The sequence below is a fragment of the Marmota monax genome, unplaced genomic scaffold (genome assembly GCF_021218885.2).
Source record: "Marmota monax isolate L192 unplaced genomic scaffold, Marmota_monax_Labrador192_F-V1.1 WCK01_AAM20220418_F8-fsc00110, whole genome shotgun sequence".
Lineage (NCBI taxonomy): Eukaryota > Metazoa > Chordata > Mammalia > Rodentia > Sciuridae > Marmota > Marmota monax.
Window position 1 is genome coordinate 5,587,574 of NW_026694633.1, and position 20,109 is coordinate 5,607,682.

A 20,109-nucleotide genomic window follows, 5' to 3' on the forward strand; every position below is an offset into this window, starting at 1 on the left:
ACCATGAGGCAGATATCATCTAGTTGTGGGTGCTGTGAATAAAGATGTTATAAACATATGTGTGAAGGTTTGCGTATTAATTTCTCTAGAGTAAATACCTAAGAGTGGGATTGCTAGGTTATATGATAGTGGTACATTTTGTGCTGTAAGGGAACTCTGTTCTCCAGTGTGGCTAACCGTTTTTCATTCTCATCAGCAAAATAATAAAGTTCCAGTTGCTTCTTATTGTTGTGTGTGGGTATGTGGGTGTGATGTCAAACATCTTTTGTGTCCTTATTTACTATCTATAAAAACTCTTTACCTAATTCATGTTCCATTTTGAGCTCACTTTTATATCAGGTATAAGTTGAGGTTTATTTGTTTCTTCCTGTGAATGTCCAGTTGTTCCCACACTATGTATTGAAAAGATTCTTCTCTCTCCATAAAATAACTTTTACTCCTTTGTCAAAGATCAAGTGCCACATCTGTGTGGGTCTATTTCTGGAGTTTGTGTTCTGTTGCCTTGATCTGTGTGTCTGTCTCTCTTCCATGCTGCCTTGATTACTGTAGCGTTTGGTAAGTTCTAAAATCAGGTATTGTGATTCTTGCAAATTTATTATTATTTTTCAAATTTGCACTAACTAGTTCCTTTGACTTGCCACATAACTTTTAGAATCAGCTTGTCCTTATCTCCTCTGTTAATCCTGCTGTGAGCTGGGTGCACTGACCAATACTGTAACCCCAGGGTACTCCCAGCAACTCCAAAGGGTGAGGCGGGAGGATCACAGGTTGAGGCCAGCTCTGGCAATTTAGCAAGGCCCTGTCTCACAATAAAATAAAAAAAGGGGTAGTAATATAGCTCAGTGGTAGAACTCTTGCCTAGCATGTGGGAGGCCCTGGGCTCAATCTTCAGTACCTTGCCTCACTCTCACCCCCCTAAAAGAACCAAAAGAATCTTGTGGGGATTTTGTTTGAATGTTTTGAAGTGCAAGGCCATTACAGGTCAATTGGGGGAGAATTAATAATTTTATTGTGAAGTCTCCAGTTCATGAATACTATATGATTCTATTTGGATAGGTATTTAGTATTCCAGCATTGTCTGTGGTTTCCATTTATTTTGTTTCTTTCCTGTGTGTTAATCGCCTCCACCCCATACCCTACAACCCACTCCACCCTGTCCCACTGGTTGGGATGTCTAGTTAGTGCTGTTGAACAGGAGTGATGAGAGTAGGCATCCTTGCTCCTTTTCTTAAAGGGAAAATATGTAATCTTTCATGGCTACTGTGATGTGGGTATTGAAGAAGCTCCCTTCTATTCCTAATTTGCTGAGAATTTTTATCATGAATATGTTGGATGTTGTCAGATGCTTTTCCTTTATCAGTTGATATAATCTGGTTTTTCTTCTTTAGACTATCAATATGATGGGGGGAAATGGTAGAATAGAAAACAGGAAGAAAAGAAAAGAAGACTAGAGAATTTCCCCCATTCTCTGAACCTTTAGAGATACCCTTTCTGCTTTGAGGCAGACTTTCGTAGAATTCTTTGTCTTTGCACACATCCACTCCTGAATTTAGTCCTCATGAGTTCAGGCTAGAAAATAATGGAGGGGGAAATGGCAAGTTCTCTATTGATTTGGTAAAATTAAAATTATATACTTCCACAAATCTGCCACCTATGATATGATTTCCAGAGTTCTTAAATATCTACATCCTTTTGTACAGGTTTAATAGCTACATTCAGTGAGGAACACAGGGTAGAAGAAGGTGCCTTGGGTCTGGGGATGTAGCTCAGTGGTGGAGCACTTGCTTAGCACTCACACAGTCCTGGGTTGACTCCAGACCTGTGGGAAGCTAACAAAATGTGTAGTCCACACAGACAGGGGGTTGAGGGAAAGGACAGCAGTGTCATCAATGTGGCATTTGATGGCCTGGAGGATTTGTTTCAGTCAACTAGTTAGGAAATGTAAAGGAAGAAGGAAGATAGGAATAATATTCCCACTGTACTTTTTAACTGTATTAGATGTTAAATTTCTAGACCATAAAGGTGATGTTAATATGTCTTTACTCCCCATAACACTGTGCACATAGGAAACTCCCAGTTGGGATTTTTACACATCTGAATGGCATCCTGCTATAGCAGTGGCTGCTTAAGGGGCTCTGGCGGAGGACTTCAGAGTTGTTGGGTGAGGCTGGAGAAAGGGAGTGTTTTAGTCAGCTTTTTCACCTCTGTGACTAAAGGACCAACCAGAACAATTATAGAGGAGTAAAATTTTCTTAAGAGCTCATAGTTTCAGAGGTCTTAGTCCATAAAGAGCTGGCTCCATTCCTCGGGGCTCAAGGTGAGGTAGAACATCATGGTGGAAAGGTGCTGAAGGGAAGCAGCTCACATCATGATCAGATAGCAGAGAAAGAGATCTCCACTTTCCAGATACAAGTACATACCCCAGAACCACGCCCCCAATCTCCCCCTCCTCCAGCCACACTGTGCCTGTCTATAGTTGCCATACAGTTAATCCCATCAGGGGATTGATTCACTGATTGTGTTAATACTCTCACAACTCAATCACTTCTCCTCTGCACCTTCTTGCATTGTCTCATATGAGCTTTTGGAGGACACCTCATATCCACACTGTAACAGGGAGTGAAGGGCTCTGTTTTAGAGTTGTTGTCCGGTGTCTGACTCTGGAGGAGATTCGTTTGTTCTCCTATTTAATCTTCTCTTTGTAAATCATCTACTTCCAAAACTGATTTTGAGGTAGCTAAATAGTAGCTAGAACAACTACTATTTAGAAGTATATCGTTAGGATATCTTCCCTCAGACAAGAAACTTTTTCCCCCTAATTAAGGGATATCTTCTAATGTTTTTGTTGTCGTTTTGTTTTGCTCTTACTTTCTAGAATGGAGAGTGTATAATCTGCCCTGGGCTACCCAGGTCTTGGACTCATTTTGTTTTTCTTTATCCCATAGCATTGCTTTAGGGACAAGTAATAAATACTCTGTTCGATGATTTTGATTTGTTTATTTTGATTGAAGAATTGCTGCTTCTTAAACTTGTATTGTCATCTTCCCCCCTTTCTCCAGGATCAGAATTCAGGCTATAAATGAAATTGGAGCTGGACCATTTAGTCAGTTCATTAAAGCGAAAACTCGGCCATTACCACCCTCGCCTCCCAGGCTAGAATGTGCTGCAGCTGGTCCTCAGAGCCTGAAGCTAAAATGGGGAGACAGTAACTCCAAGACGCACACTGCCGATGACATAGTGTACACTCTGCAGCTGGAGGACAGAAACAAGAGGTATGGGGGCTGAGGGCACGCCAGGGACTTCTTGGCCTTGGCATGGGGTGAAGTCTCAACTCATTCTGTCTTACTCACTTTCTCTTAAACACTCTTCCTCCTCATTCAAAGAAGGGGCTGTGTATTTGACTCTTGCATTTTATTCCCAAAGTTGTCCCCTCCATTTTCCATTTAGAATTTCTAAGCATTCAAAAGATCCTGATTTCCCTGTATGTGTAGTATATGTATTCTTTTCCCTTCATAAAGCCAAATAATGGAGAGAAATAAGAAAGGAAATTGTCAGGTTCAAATCCACTCTATGAAATAATGTATATTAGTCACGAGTACAGAGGGAGATAAGAATCAGGAAGAGATGTTACCTCTTTAAATATTCAGCGACTGCTGGGACAACATGTTTACAAATCTGTGGATGATGTACAGATGAGGATTTTGCTCTGTAACTGTGGGCAATGCAAGATCAAATTAACCAGAGCAAATAGGAGATATTTTATGAGTGTTTCCATGGCCAGAAAACACTTGTGGCTATAGAAATCAAATCCAGCCTTTTGTGACATTATTTGTTTAACCTAACTTCATTTCCTCTGAAAATGGCCAATCAGAAGATAGGCGGCTGAACTGTATTTGGGGATGATCAGATGCTGAGCAAAAGTTAATGATGACAGAATGTTCCATTGCCAAAGGTCCTGATCAGAGAGTCAAGCAGAGGGGTTGGGGGATCACCGTACAACTAAGGTAGCAATGGAGGAAACAGCATGCTTCCCCTTGCCGCCGAAGCACAGAACCAGTGCTGGAATGGAAGCATCTCTGGAATTTCCTCTTTGTGCTTTATAGTATTCTGTTTACATGGGGTCCTAGTTCCCACAGGATTCCCCATCCAATCTCAGCCTTCCACTCTGTAATCAGGTTTTGATTGATTTGGGTGTAGTGGAGTCTGGGGGCCTTCTGTAGAGACCAAGGTTCAAAAAACACAAGGGAGCCTGCTGCATCTGTTCTCACAACCACTGCAGTACACCAGGCTTCATAGAGACAGCTCCAGGCCACATCAGGGCTGGCCAGGCACCAGGAAAAACAATCTGTCATGGGCAAAGGAGGGCATAAGAAGCTGAAAGACAAAATGTCATCATACGCATTCTTTGTGCAAACTTGCTGGGAGGAGTTCAAGAAGCAGCCCCCTGATATCTCCAGTCAACTTCTCAGAGCTTTCAAGGAAGTGCTTAGAGAGATGGGAGACCATGACTGCTAAGAAGAAAGGGAAATTTGAAGACATGACAAAGACGGACTAGGCCTATGATGAAAGAGGCTTGAAAATCTATACCCTCCTAAGGGGGAAACAAACAAGAAGTTCAAGGGCCCAACACACCCACGAGACTTCCTTCAACCCTCTTGTTCTACTCTGAGTATCATCCAAAGAAGAGCCCGGCCTGTGCAGTGGTGGGATTGCAGAGAAGCTGGGAGAGATGTGGAAACAACACCGCTGCAGATGAAGCAGCCTCAGGAAAAGAAGGAGCTAAAGGAAAAATAAGAAAGAATGCAGCTGCACACCCAGCTAGAGAAAGCCTGGTGCAAGAAAGGGAGTCATCAAGGCTGAAAAAGGAAAAAGAGGCAAGAACAGCACCACGAACAGGAAGGGAAGGAGGGAGGTGTGAAGATGAGGTGATTGTGCTTGAGTTGGTTCCTGTGAAGTTCTTTCCCTGTCTGTAAAGCGTGGAACTCCTTGAACATGGCTCATTCCTTTAAAAAAAAAAAAAAATTGAAATGTAAGGCTGTGGTAGATTTGTTTTTAGATTGTACAATGACCTTTTTTATGTAGTTAACCACTACCAAATGCACCAAACACACTACCAAATGTGTCTTTATATAGCCCTGTCCTGGTGATATTTTCAGCAGCCGTGATCCTTGCCAGGTACAGTATGGGGAATATAACTTCACATGGAAACTTGTTCAGCACAAATTAGTTATATATGAGTTCAGGTGTTTTTTCAAGTTCAGAAGTCTCTGGTGCAGCTTACATGAAATACTTATTGTTCTGGTAACAGTATTATTTTGTAATTGGAAAAAAGGTTGCATTTATTCTGTTGACATTCTGAATGTGTCTACGTAAGTACAATGTCTTATTAGTAAAAAGAAGAGGATGGGGGAAGAAAGGGAAGTAGGAAAGGAAGAAAAATATCCTCACGAATAATGATTGAACAAATAGTACCACAGGGGAAAGGGTCTAGGTATTAGGAGAAGCAGTGGCCGTCCTCCAAAGATGGAGGCACAAAGAACAGGGAAGGTTTCATTTGAACTTGATTTTGAAATGCCTGGCAGATCCAATAGTTTGAAGACAGGAGAACAAAAAGTGACTGCTCTATTGGAAACTGGTGCTGGTATAGAAAGCACAGAGAGAGCAGTGCTCTCTCCTGACAGGTTCATTAGAGATTAAATTCATTTTCCCTCATGCACAAGATCACTCATCCCACAGTGCTAGATTTCTTTGGATGTGTTTTCATAGGATGATTATTTTCTTATGAGGAACTCCTCAACTGGAGAAGGCTGGCGAGAACAGAAGAGAAACTACTATAAGTATATAAAGCTAGCCTTGGGGGTGAATTTTAAATGAGTCTTACATTTTTCCCCAGGCTTCATTGATGATGGAAAGCACCATCCTTAGAGAATATCTTTAGAAAAATATCTGTATAAAAAGAATATCTGTAGAATAAGGGAAGCACAGAAGAGTCGCTGAAGCTGATAGCTGAGTTGGGATCACAGCCAGCGCCTCACACTCACACTGCCTCTGCTGCTACCTCCAGGGAGGCAGGGGGCCAGGCACCCCCATCTGGCTGCAGTCCTTCCCTGTGGGGCAGCTGTCCATGGTGGCTCATGGAGAACTCTACAGATGTGTGGTCCAATCTAAGACTTTATGTGATACAGAACAGCTCCTGGGCACACAAAAAAAGCTCCACAAGCACTCATCCAAATGAGTGTGCTGTCGTGAGGCATTTAAATATGCCAGGCAGAAAACAGTGCAGAAACCTAGTGATCAATACATTCTCCCCAGCCACCCCAAATAAATAAAGCCCGACTAGCCTTGTTCATCAAATAAATGATGCCTAAATTTAAGTGGCAATTTAAGAAATCTGACCATTACAAACAATATTTTTCTTAATTTCATGAGCTAGGATCCAAATTTATCTTTTCTAAATTAGATTTGCCAGTGCTCTCAGAAAGTTATTAAAGTGATGGGAATACAGAGCTTAATAAATTCTCATTCTATTTGTGGAATAATTTTATTCTGGGATTTAATAGTATGAGACAGCCTAGTTTTAGTTGGAAGATGACCTTCCTCTTTGTCTTGAAAGGGAACTCTTGGAGTGAGTGACCTTGCATCCAAGACTTTAGATTTGAATCTTGACTCCTGAGGATCAGGAAGAAGCCATTTGAGTTGGACTCATCATAACGTTTGGTGTTAGCCTCGCTTTGTCAATTCTGGCCTTCACCTGGGTCACTGGGACTTGGCCTGGCCTCTCCAGGTGAAAGAGCAGTGCCTTCTTCCCAGGCAGCAGCTGGCTTTTTCAGCAAGCTGGTTGCTAGAGCAGTTTCTAGCCACGGCTGGCAGGAACTCTGCATGTGTTCTACAGCATGCACCTTAAGTTCATTAACCAAGTTCTTGCTGTGAATGTGGCAAAAAAAATACATCCTGCTGAGGCCAAGGTGAGAACCAAAGATAGGTTCAGTTGTGGTTTTATTTTCTTTCTTGTCAGCTCTCAAAGTATTTCTTTTTTTTTTTTAATTGGTTGTTCAAAACATTACAAAGCTCTTGACATATCATATTTCATACATTAGATTCAAGTGGGTTATGAACTCCCATTTTACCCCAAATACAGATTGCAGAATCACATCGGTTACACATCCACATTTTTATATAATGCCATATTAGTGACTATTGTATTCTGCTACCTTTCCTATCCTCAACTATCCCCCCTCTCCTCCCCTCCCATCTTCTCTCTCTACCCCATCTACTGTAATTCATTTCTATCCTTGTTTATTTTCCCATTCCCCTCACAACCTCTTATATGTAATTTTGTATAACAATGAGGGTCTCCTTCCATTTCCATGCAATATCCCTTTTCTCTTCAAAGTACTTCTTTTATGCTGGAGAGGTAGCTCTTTTCCTAGTATCAGCAAGACCTGAGTTCAATTCCCAGTACCTCCTACCCCAAAAAAAGGTTCCTAGTAAAATATTTGTTTTGCCATGACCACATTACTAACTCGTCACTGGGCATTTGAGAAAAGAGTAGCTGATGTCTGAGTTGTACAGCTGTCCTTGCCAGCTATTTAAGTATTCGTAACCACTGTGCAAACTAATAACTCCATGCTTGGTGATGGTCAGATTAAAGAGTTGCATCAGTTTTGCTTCCTAAACCATGACTTTCTCTTTCTTCATCCATGAAGAGGTTAAAGTAGATAATGATCTCTGGTGTCCTTCCCACCTATCCATCTTAAAGCAAGGAATCTTTATAAACCGTGTGTGAACTAAATTTTTTGCAAAAATATGTCCCTTGTAAATGATTTGGGCACGTTATCTAATTATCTTCATATTTTGAGCTTTTGCATTTCACAAGTAAGAAAATAAGAAAGATACCAACTTACCTTAAGAGTGACTACTTAATGTCTAAAACCCCTAAGATCTTGTTGCATCTGTGATGTACTCATTTATGTTTATTTATATGTCTTTCAAACCATAGAAAATGCCCCCAAGACTTAAAATAATAATGTTTGCTCAAAAATAATATTTTTAAACTTTATAAAGGAAACTTCTATTTAGTGAGCACCTATAAAGTACCAAACACTAAGAGCTTTCTCTGTGTTATTTTAGTTCTCAAATAAAAGGTAAAATGTAAAAAGTGAAATGTGCTAGCACTTTTCTCTCTGTCCCTATGTCTGTCTGTCCCTCTCTTAAGGATAAGCCTATTTCATGTAGATTGAAGTGATCCCACAGGGCTTCTTGCCACAGCCCCTACCTCCAGGTAAATCAACCTAGAATTCAACCCAGATCATCTGAACTTGCTGTGTGAAAAGTTTCACTTCTCTTGACTAGGACATTTATTTCCCTTGTATTCAAGTTTCTGACCTGTAAGGTCTCCAGTCCACATTTAAGTAGCAGCTTTAAATCTGTGCTTTATACTTACAGAACTAGATTTACTTAGAGATTAGATTATGAGTATTCATTCAATCAGCAATTTTTTTCTTGAATTGCTGCTATGTGTTAGGTCCTATGAGGTATGTGACCTAGCTATAAGAGCTTATCTTGCTGAGGAAATGAATTAACATTAAACAGTGAACAGACAACACAGGAAATTATATTTAATTTCAACAGATAAACAAAAATCAGATTAGTTTGGCCTTATAGTGATTTAGTCTATTATTATTAACAGATCCAACCCAGAAGATCTGAATGGCTTTCATTCCCATGTTATGCAAGAAAAATATATGCCCCAAGTAAGCATTTTCATAATGCTGTGTTAACCTAATACAGGCACTAGAATAACAGGATCAGCTCGTGTGTTCTAAGATTATAGTGTTGTAGCAATTATTTTGAAGATGCATTTGTCTGTGTTACTGCAGTGAAATGTTGTGCTGCCCTGACAGAATTGGAGTTGATGCCAATCCTGACCCTTGCAGGGTCCATGTTCCCCGATAATTATACACAGTGCTGAGGAGGGAGGAACGTAAATTCCAGGAACACATTTGTGGTTAATCTGTTGTTCAGGGTTAGTCAGACAGCCAATATTTTTTAAAGCTAGTATCCAACAAAGCGAAATTGAGCTACAGAGTAGATAATTGTCGCATGCTCTCTATTGACTTGGCTTGGCCCATGACACTTTCCCCTAGGCCAGGAAAAGTGGAAGGGATTTGCAGTGTTGACAGCAAGATGCGTGTTGGCCTTTAGCAGAAGAAAACTGCATCTTTGTGGTTTTGGTGTTTCTTCAAACTCAAAATAATACTTGTTAACTAGCAAAGGTGGCTGGTATGTATGCTAACTGAGGGAAGAATGGATTTTCTCAGTGTTTGCCTGTTATAAAACAAACTCCTGCTTGCATTTCTTAGTGTGCTGCCAAGTTCCATGACACAGATGTGAGGCAACAACCCAGCCTGCAAGAGACCCTCAGCATTTGTTTCCTTTGCCTCTCTGGATTAGACCCCAGTCCACATGATCATTCTAGTTGGATAAATGGCATTTCTATAATTCAACCCCTCAAAGGCAGCTCTGGTTCTTGACGCAGATGTCAAATCTTTTATAATCCCTGATCTACTACTAAATTTCAAGATGATAGAAGCATATCCCCTAACTTATCTTTGCCATAGTTTCCCCTTCTATAAAATGAAGTAGTGATGCTGGTCTCCAGTCCCTAGTTAACAGGAGAAAAAAAAATCAGAAACATTTTTATTTATTAAAAAAAGGAACATTTAAAAAATCTACAAAACAAAGAGTATTGCTGGTTTAGTCAGCCTCGGGCTAAAATGTGGTAAATAAGCTATTTGAGATTTTAACTGAACCAGAAATAGAATCCAAATTAGTCCTTAACCTCTCACTTAAATAAAAAATAAATAAATGGTGGAATGGAAATGAACAGCATTTTCCTCAAATTGAGGCAAGGTCACTGAAACAGAAGTGGACAAATAGTAACCTTGAAGATAAAATTCACTTCATGTATTTGAAAGCAAAGTGGGAGGTTTTAAGCTTCTCTAGTGGTCTTTAGAGATTCTGATGTCAGACCTGGTAGCATAGGCCTGAGAGGAAGATCACAAGTTTGAGGCTAGCATCAGAAGCTTAGTGAGACCCTGTCTCAAAATAAAAACAAAAAGGGCTGGGGATGTAGCTCAGTGGTAAAATACTCCTGAGTTCAATTCCCAGTACCCTCCACACACACACACACAAAAAAAAAAAAAAAAAAAAAAAAAAAAATCTGACCTTCATTTGAGTACAAGTGAATCTCTTAATATACCAAGCACAGTTTTTAAAAACATTAAAAATAGGACTTTTCTGATGTTTAAAGTGTAAACAACAATTAAAAAATGGAAAGTAAGATTTTTTTAAAGTTTGTTTAATCATTGTAAAGAGTTTCCATCATTAGTTCCTATAGTGCAATTTTATTTCTTAGAAAAGGAGTGTAAAAATTCAATCAATAAACCAAGAAGTGTTGCTGCCTAGTCACTCGTAAACAGGCCAACATCCGGCTAGGAATAGAGAATAGGAAAGTAACCCATTTTCTCATTAGTTTATTTGGAAGAAGCTCTTGGCACTTTAATGACCAGTCTGTAAACAGGGATTTCACCAACATCAAAATCAGTTTAGGAAACACCATCCCTGCCTCAGGTGTCCCCACATGGTACCATTTGCTTCTACCCAGAAATGGCAGAACTCTGTGTTCTTGGCAGACTAAAGGTAGATATGCTTCATTCCTATTTTGAATATCTTTCATCCCCAAATGCCACTTGAGTAACAGGAAACACACACACACACACACACACACACACACCATGGAACCTAGGGAAATTAAGTATAAGGGGGAAAACATGACATGTCACTCTTAATGAATATAGCTATACTGATGAATATAGTTGTACTGAGCTTTTGAACAGCTGTTGATTTGTGATATTGTGAAACATATTTTGAAAGATGCCATTTGCAGCCTTAATAGACTCCCAGCCATTTCAGGTCAGCAGGTTAAGTTATTATGAATAATTAATATCAGTGGTCTGTGGTTAGCTTGTAGTAGGCCTAGGGATTATAAGATAGCAGCAAGGGAGTAAACAAAACTCTTGGCATGAAGACTTATTTTCTACTGTGTGTTTAAGTCATAAGCCATTCAAAGCATTGTTCGATATTTCTTTTCAAAACAAAATTGTTTTAGGCAAACATTTTAAAACTGATTTTTTTTACATATTATTGTTTTCCCTAAAATGATTTTTTAAAAGGAAATGTAAAGATGTAATGTGACTGAACTTCTATCAGTTGTACTTGAGTACTAAAAGTCGTCTTTCACAATGTTAAAACCTAAAATAACTGAAATTAAAAGTATAGCTTTCCCCTAGAATTTTCTGAAAATGTCCAGAATCTGTTGTGTTACTTTCTATTGCATATTCAATAAATAATCCTAGAATTTGCTTGGATGTTTGATTTGAATCTCATAAAAATTCCTGTCAAGTGATCAAGACAGTGATCACTGGAAATTTAGCCTTGGAATATCGTCTGACTTACTCAAGTTCATAGTGAATGCTACAGATTGCACTGTGGCCAAGGTCTCAGTATGTCTTTGTGCTCCTAAAACTTGCCACACACCCCCATGGAGTACTATGACAAGCACAATAAAAAAAAAAAAATTGTTTTGGCTTTTGGCTTCACAGAAATGCAGAACATTTTTCAGTTTTTTTGTTTTTTTTTTTTTTAATTTTAGAGCAGTTTTAGGTTCACAGCAAATTAAATTGGAAGGTACAGGGATTTCCCAAGTATTCTCACCCACCGACATGTAACACCTCCCCCGTGAGCAGCATTCCCCACCAGACAGGTACATTTGTTAGAATTGATGACCTCTGTCATTGTCACATCATCATCATGCAAAGGTGCATGGGTTCACAGTTACATTAAGACTCACTGTTGGTGTTATGTGTTCTTTGGGTTTGGACAAATGTTTGACGACCTGTACTTACCAATACAGTGTCACACAGAATAGTTCATTGCTCTTAAGTACAGAATTTTAAACAAATTCTTAAATCACTGGCAAATCACTAAGAGTAAGATCCATGTGTGCTTGTTATCATTTGAGTGTTTTGTTTCTAGGAGATAAAAATAGGCAAAACTGTAGCATGGGGAGGGAGACACAGAGCTATCAAGAATTTATTTAGACTCTTAATGACCCATCTAATCTTTTTCTCTCTTTTCCCCTTCCCAAGTACATATTTTTAGAACTTGAGAGCATTTCTCCCCATTTTTCTTTTCCCTAAGTAAAAATACCCAGAGTTCCAACTCAGTGGGCAATGCTGAGGTCTGTCCCATTTTTGTATTTTCCTCATCAATTTGTGGCTCAGGTTTGCCAGGACAGGGTACATAGCATTCACATGCTGCTCCACTCTCTCCCTGACTCAAAAGCCTCAGGGAATGTGGACAAGAGGGGTGCCATTCTGGGGACATCCTCAGGATTCGCTAACATCGGGAAAACAAGAAACATTCATCAACCTCAGTACTAATAATATTAGCATTACGATGTTTACGTAGTATTAAAGACAGTACTCTTTACTGAATGCTTCCTAAGTGCTAATGGATTCTACCTTTATTCTCATTTAGTTCTCGAAACAACCCCACAGGGGGAGTACGGTGCCCTTTCATAGCTGAGGAAATGGCTCGCCTAGTTAGACAGCCCAAGCACCAGCTGAACTCCGCCCAGGCCTGCTGACTCCAGAGTTCCGATATTATTATTCCCGTTATTCTGTTGTCCCACAGAGGATGGTGAACCAGGGGATCTGCGCTGCAGCAAGCCTCACAGGTGCTCCCTCACTGGCTTCTTGTCCCCACGGGAGCCCTGGATCATGAGGCTAATGTCTGTTCCCCAGGAACAGGCAGTGGGGCTGGAGGTGGGGTAGATGACCTCAGAGATATGGCCACTGCGACCCAGAGTTTCCGGGCAGTCTCTAAGAATTTGTGTGTGATGCCACAGCAAGTGCTGGGGCTACATGTGCCTCCACCTGAACTAATACTAAAATGACTTGGTGACCTCAGTTTGGGGCTTGTAATGCATTCCAGGAACCAGCTGCCTGCTTCCGTATTATCTCAGCGCTGCTCTTGTCAGTGCAGGAGCACTCGTGGTGAAAATAACAGAGTGGACATTTCATTTGTACTCCTTGCTCACCAAATTAGATTGGTAATTTGTTTGGGGGAGAGCTGAATGTCTGCCATAGGCCATAACAGATGCAGCAGAATATCACTAATTTAGATTGAACTGTTCCTTCTGGGTCATAAACCACTGATAGAGGCCTGCATGGTAGGAGCTGAGAGCCGTAGGGGACCTCAGGGTCCTTTACCTGAAGGGTGGTCTGTGGCACTCTGGTCTGTGATACTGGGTTTGGAGCTGTTGGATAATATGATGTATGGGACTCTTCACCACGAACTGGGCTGTGCTGAACTTTCTGCCCACATTACTGTGTTTGACTCTTAAAACAATCTGTATGGTAGATAACTGCCCCCTGTTTACAGAAGAGAGAAACTGAAGTTCTGCAGGGACAATTGATTTGGCAGTAAGGGGCAGAGAGCTGAGATTGCTGCTTAGGTCTTCCTGGGTCCAAGTCCTTGTGCTCCCACAACTCCCCAGCAGTGTGCAGGGCATGGAGGACTATGAGGGATGTCCCACCTCAGCAGCAGCATAGAACAGGAGAGCGGCAAGGTAGAGCAAGTGTCACTCCTCATGTAGTGTTTCCCTATTGCCAGGCCAGAGCCAGTGTATCAAGGGCCCAGAGTTTTTCACTGTGCCTGGCTCCTTGTATGGGCACCCCAACTGCTCTGAGTCCTCATTCCCAGCTGAATTCGAACCACTCAGGACCTCCTCCTTCTCCAGGCCGAGGGCAGTGCACACTGAAGTGAGAACCCGGGCCTTCTGCATGCCTCTGCTATGTCCCAAGACCTGGGGTGCATCAACCTGTGGAGGGTCCAAGCACCAACCTGGGCACTCTCAGTCTGAGGGAGAGGGAGGATCGGGAAAGCTGCCTGGGAACCTACCTTGTCACATGGCAAAGCTTGTGCTAGGCTCTCAGTCCTGGTTGCACTTAAAGTCTTGAGTCACTGTGTCTTATTATGATTAATTCTACTATCACAGGAGGTCTCTGGCTTACTTATTAATCAATTTTAAAATTAGGTTGATTTTTTCAAAAAAATTGTAAGAGAATGAAGAAAATTAAGTTGGTCTTTGTAAAACATATTTGATGAACATTTTTAATCTCTCCCAGAGTAGTTCTAGCTACAGGGGTGTTAACCTGCAGAGCCTTCAAGGCTAGCCACATGCACATGGCCATAAATCACTGGCTCTGAAGTAAGAAGAGTCTCACTTTTCCCGCCTCCCGAAGGGGTGGGTAGTAATTATAGAACAGGGTTGAGAAGGATTATGTTCTCATTGAGTTATGTGCTTCTGTTGTTTTGGTTGGTCTTTGTAATTTGGAATTTGAGGAGAAGGGGAAACAGAAGTTGCTGTCAGGTGAATATTTTATGCTAAGACCTACCAGAAAGACATCTGGGGTCAAAGGCACTTGCTTGAGGCCTGCTCTGTTCAGGGCCTGGCAGTTTTACGTGACGTCTCAAGTTGAGCACCCACCACAGTGTTGGAGGAGGTATGCCTGCCCGTACTTGGCCAGCGTGAGGGATAAAGCCCCACAGCTCACATCCAGCTTTACACCCAGAGAAAGTAAAATAACCACTATGTTCAACAATAGTGATGTGGATGGTCTCTTAGAAGGTAGATTGGGGTCCTTTTTAAAACCCTGTCTCCTCAGCATTCTAAAAATGAGTGGCTGACTGTTACATTTCAGGACAAGACAAAGCATTTTATTTAACCCATTTAAACCTCACAACAGCTCCATGGGGTAGGCTCCATCCTTACCCTTTATGTAGATGAGAAAACTGAGGCCCAGAGACTCAAGAGCTTGCTGGTATTTTGTAGCCCATGCAGCTGATTCTCATCTCAGAACCTACATTGACTGGAAGCTTGTGAGGTACCCAGATTGGGGGAGGTAAAAGGAACAAATCCACTGTGACCCTTAAAGTTTTCAGAATTCAAACCCTTGAAACAAAATACCAAATTGTTATCACAGGAAGATCCTATTTTCAGAAATCTAAATTAGAGAGGTGAGATTTCATGGCAGATTGTATTTTTGGTTTATAAGCTGACTCATATGTCAAGTTTAGAACATGCACGTGCAATTAATGCATTTTCTTATTGAATTGAGTAAAATGACACAAAGTTAGAAATGATCAAGATAAATAATTTCCCTATCAGAAAAAATAGTAATGCCCAGGCTTTCTCATCTTTTACCCTATTCTCGATGTTCTCATTTTTGCTGTTCTTTCTACTCCTCTTTTTCCCCGCCTTAAGAAAAAGGCAAAGTGGGGCTGGGGTTGTGGCTCAGAGGTCAAGCTCTCGCCCAGCATGCGTGAGGCACTGGGTTTGATCCTCAGCACCACATGAAAATAAAAGAAAAAGAAAAAAAAAATACCTTTACAAGTACGAAAAGCATCAACTCTTGAATAATATGCAGTCTCTTGACATCTGTCTTTAATGTCTCCCAGTGTGTGGCTTCTACTCACAGGAGTGAGATGATGGGAAAGGTTCTCAAGAAGACAGTGGATCACCCTCTTGTCTTCCTGCCAGCCTTTCTGACCTTGGGCCCCAGTGGCCATCTTAGAACACAGGCTGACAAGGACATGGCCATTTCTTTCTGTAGGTGACAGTTTGGTGTGGGACTGATTCTGTTGATGCTTGGGCTTTCCTCCCAAAACTCTCAGGATTCCCGATGTCTCTCCTTGTGTGTTTCACTCAGGAGAATCCTATGTTTTGCCTACCATCTCTTCCCTCCAATTACCTGGTTAATTACGAGACATAGGAGTTTGTTGCCATCTGGTTTTCAGCTCTTCCTGTACACATTTTGAGAACAAAATAGGGGAACTCTCCCCTCCCACCCTGAACCCCATAACTTCCTCCCGTGCCCATTTTGTGGGGAGAGAGGTAAGACAAAACAGTGATGACTCTCATCAGAACAACAAGCAGGCCGTGATTTATTACTGCCACAGTAGGAAGTGGGCTAAATCAAGGACGGGACAGACATGTGCCTTTTCTAGGAAAGGCTGAAGAAAGAACAAACTACTGTTTCTCTCACATTCTCAGCTCCTTCTGCTGGGAGTACCAGGCAACAGTTCCCAAGTTCTCCAAGGAAACAGCTGTGAGGTGGGCCTCTAGCAGCTAACTTGCTCTGCCTTCACTGAAAGCAAGATGGTGAAACCTCAAACCCAAACTGGGGTGGTGGGGCGAGGGTGGGGGTGAGGGTTAAGATCTTCAGAAGCTTCCTGGTCACTCTTTTCTTTTTCTAAACACAAATGCAACTTTACTTTTTTTGTGTTTTTAAGTAACACTATCTTGGGACATGAATAAATTCTCTAATGGTAACATTTTAAATTTGTCATTACTATCAGCTATTTCCCCAATGCTTTTTATAAATTGGAATGCAGCTTTAAACCATTAATAAAACATTGTAGTACAAAAGGAAAATATCTAGTCTAGAAACAGCAAGTTTTGATGTATTTGAAAATTGTATGTGTGCTATTTGCTCAATTACGCTACAAAATGAGAGTCCTGAGTGCTTCAGTAAATGTCTTAGTGACAGTGAGCACTACTGCCTACATGTATGATTGAATTTGGGCACAATTATATATTGAACCTGTTTTCAAAAGGAAATACTCTGCTTAGAGCACAGCATGCCAGGAAAGCAGTACTGTTCCTAATATTGTTCTCCAGACTCTTAAAAAAAAAAAAAACGGAGCTTTATGGCAATTTTGTAATGAAAATCTAACACTTTCGCTTCTTAAACTGGACTTCCATTTGTGATATAATTAAGGGCAATTATCCCTGTTAGAGATTCTGGCCCAGAATCTGAGGCTGAGTTAATAGCTGTTTGCCTGAAGCATTAGCAAGGATGTCTTCATTAAGGTGGTAATGTGTCAAGAGTGCTATGCAGGTTGCTATGGTATTTGTGGGTTTCAGCCTGGACTCTGGCTTTCCCTGAAATTGAAAGTGCTCAGCCTTCAGTAAAAGGTACTTTCTTTCACAAGCCAAACAGGCAGACATTAAATAGGTGACATGATGAGGGCTCAGGAACTTGATTGCAAAAGCTACTACATGCCTGAATGTAAGTATTGACTCTGACAAGTTAAAAACAAGCAGGTCAATTTAGTCTTTCTGTCTCTCCATCCATTCATCCATTCAAGACTATTCTCTAGCAATGGAAAAGCCTTCAGAAAGCCCTGCCCACACTGCACAAATTGACCCGTGGAATCAGGTTTTGTTCATCTCCAAATCCACAGAACCTAGCACACTGCAGATGTTCAAGAACTGGCACAAAATGAATTGTGCATAAATTGTGCTTACTCTTTAGGCCAATTCAGCCCAAGAGTCAGGCATTTGGAACTGTAATTCTGTTACTGACTGACTTCCGGTGGTATCTGAAGATAATGGCTTGTTCTTGGAGGCTGCAGCAAAGCACAGGCAGTGGGAAGCAGTTGGCCTGTGTAGGAGGACAAGGCATTGTGGTTGGATTAACTCAGGGATTGGTTCTCAGAGTACCCTTGGACCAGTGTGATTCAGACCCTGAATCTAACAAGGATCCTGGATGATTTATGGGAAGTTATATCATTTCCAAAATTTTACAGTTAACTTTGTTATTTAAAAAGTGGTATTAAAAATGGTAACAGTAGTTTTAGTTACTTTAGTTTCATTGTGAATATATTAAGTCTTCAAAACACTGTGAGAAAACATCTAAAATGCCATACATTTTTTTTTTAATCTTTTCACCTTCTATTCTTAGGTTTCTTGGAAATATTCTAAATGTCTTCTTGTCAGTTTAGGAAAGGGGGTTTAAAAGCTCTTAAAATAAATAAATGTTAAATTTAAAAGCATTTCCTAAATGTGGGTTATTTGGAAAATTTGGGTTAAGAGGTCATCTTATTTCTGAAGTTCCCAATTAACATTAATTTCACTGCCTAGTGCATAACAGAAAGTAAGTTAACAATGTCAGATTTTATATATTTTTTCCATATTTTAATGGGCTGGGGTTGTGGCTCAGTGGTAGAGCACTTGCCTAGCCTGTGTGAGGCACTGGGTTCAATTCTCAGCACCACATATAAGTAAATATGTGAAATAAAGGTCCATCAATGACAAAAAAAGGTTTTTTTAATCATAATGAAATATTTGAAATATTAGTAAATAAAAACAGGAACAACTGATGATTCTAGAATCTAAACAATAACTAAAGGAATCTCATTCCATTCTTTATATTGCTTAAATTTGTATTTTTCTTTTAGGAAAAATATTAGATATTAAATTTGACCATAACATAGCAACTGGTGGATTCAGATCATGAAAAGCATTTATTGAGTTGGCAAACTCTACTCCATTAATTTGCATCATAATTTATTTCTTGTCATTAAGAGTTCAGACAACTAATGGATTCTTCTTCTTTCTCTAGGTTTATTTCAATCTACAGGGGACCCAGCCATACCTACAAGGTCCAGAGGTTGACGGAATTTACTTGCTACTCCTTCAGAATCCAGGCAGCGAGTGAAGCTGGGGAAGGGCCCTTCTCAGAAATTTACACCTTCAGCACAACCAAAAGTGTCCCCCCTCCCATCAAAGGTTTGTAGACAGTGGACTATTGTCACTATCCTGTGAGAATAAGAAAATGTTGGAACTTTGAGTAGGAGGCTCAGTTCTGGCCTTGAATGCATTCTTGATATTCCTAATGCCAGTATGATAAGACTCAAAAGAACATTCTAAAAGAGAAGGTTGGGCCATGGGTCATCTGGGGGAAATGTGAGCTCTTAAAGGACAGGGTCTGCAGATAACAGCTCCAGGGTGCACGTATGTTTGTTGCAAAAATAACATAAACCTGAGACATTCTCATTCCCACAGATGATTTAAAAAAGGGGTCAGATCCCAGTGACAGACTTTGGGTCAGAAAAGGGGTCAATTCTGGAGTTAGAGCTCTTAGGACAGTTTGCTGAGTAAGGCTGGAGACCCTCCTTTCCCAAATGCATTCAGAGGACCAGAGGTTGGCATTCATCTCCGTGTGACTTTGGTGCTTTGACCAATAGAGGCAACTTCAGCAGCCTTCTCCTCCAGGCCCGCTGCTCTCACTGTGGAGAACTGCCTATGGAAAGCTAAAGCAGCCACTTTCAGTATTATCTTGAGCTTTGTGAGGAACTAGTTTCTTACTCTTTCTCCTTAATTGAATCAGGTGTCGCTGAGTAGTGAGACCCCTATATATCCAAATCTTCTCCCACATCTCTCCAGGAGAGGAAACAAAAGTCACTCTACTGAGCTCTTGCCTGTCTACTTCCAGCCACAAAGTTGTGCCTGACTGGGCAGCCAACTTGCAAGGCAGGGCAGACAGTGACAGGAGCTGGAGGTTGCTCACTGAAACCTGAGGCCAAGCCATTCTCACCCAAAACAGCATTGTTCTTGGGCAGGTCCCTGCTGCTTGCCTGGTGGGGGAGTGGGGACAGCACTAGTGGCTTTATCCAGCTGCTGCTCAAAACAGCCCTGAGGCTGATGGCAGGATGATAAGTACAGTCTGTGGAAAAGTTTCTATATGTTTGGCCCTAGGACTCGTTCCACATGGGGAACCAAGTCTCCTCCCACCAGGGCACTGAGTCAGTTACAGGAAATTGAGGGGTCTGGCTTGGACTCTGCAAAGATTCCTCATAGTTCCTTTGAGGGCTAGTTTATGGTAAATGCCTTGTCCTCTTCCCTGCCCCACAGGCTCTGCAACAGCTCCTTTTCTGTGACTAAATAATTAGTATAAATTTGCATAACATGTCCAGCCTCGCCTGGTCACTTAGGGGAGACACCTTGACCCTTTGATGCAGCTTCATCTCTCAGCTCTAACAAAGATGATTCCTGAGCATGTTGTGGCTAGTTGATTTGTGGGTACCAATAACGGGTTGCCACATTTACCAATTACCAACTTCAAGGGTCCTCTCCATATTGAGGGGCACTAACTTTGTGTCTTTGTGTCTTGAAATGCCTGGTGGGGATTTATTTTA

The 20,109-nt window shown here is 41.1% G+C and overlaps 1 protein-coding gene across 3 annotated transcripts in view; it reads left to right on the forward strand.

Moving 5' to 3' along the window:
• The window catches only part of Fndc3b (fibronectin type III domain containing 3B), a 334,288-nt gene that overhangs the window by 297,065 nt on the left and 17,114 nt on the right, over positions 1-20,109 (forward strand). For all 3 annotated transcript variants that reach the window (XM_046422919.2, XM_046422923.2, XM_046422920.2), the window contains exons 23-24: positions 3,060-3,272; positions 18,534-18,700. In XM_046422919.2, the coding sequence (XP_046278875.1) occupies positions 3,060-3,272; positions 18,534-18,700 (380 nt within the window). The remainder of the gene's footprint in view (positions 1-3,059; positions 3,273-18,533; positions 18,701-20,109) is intronic.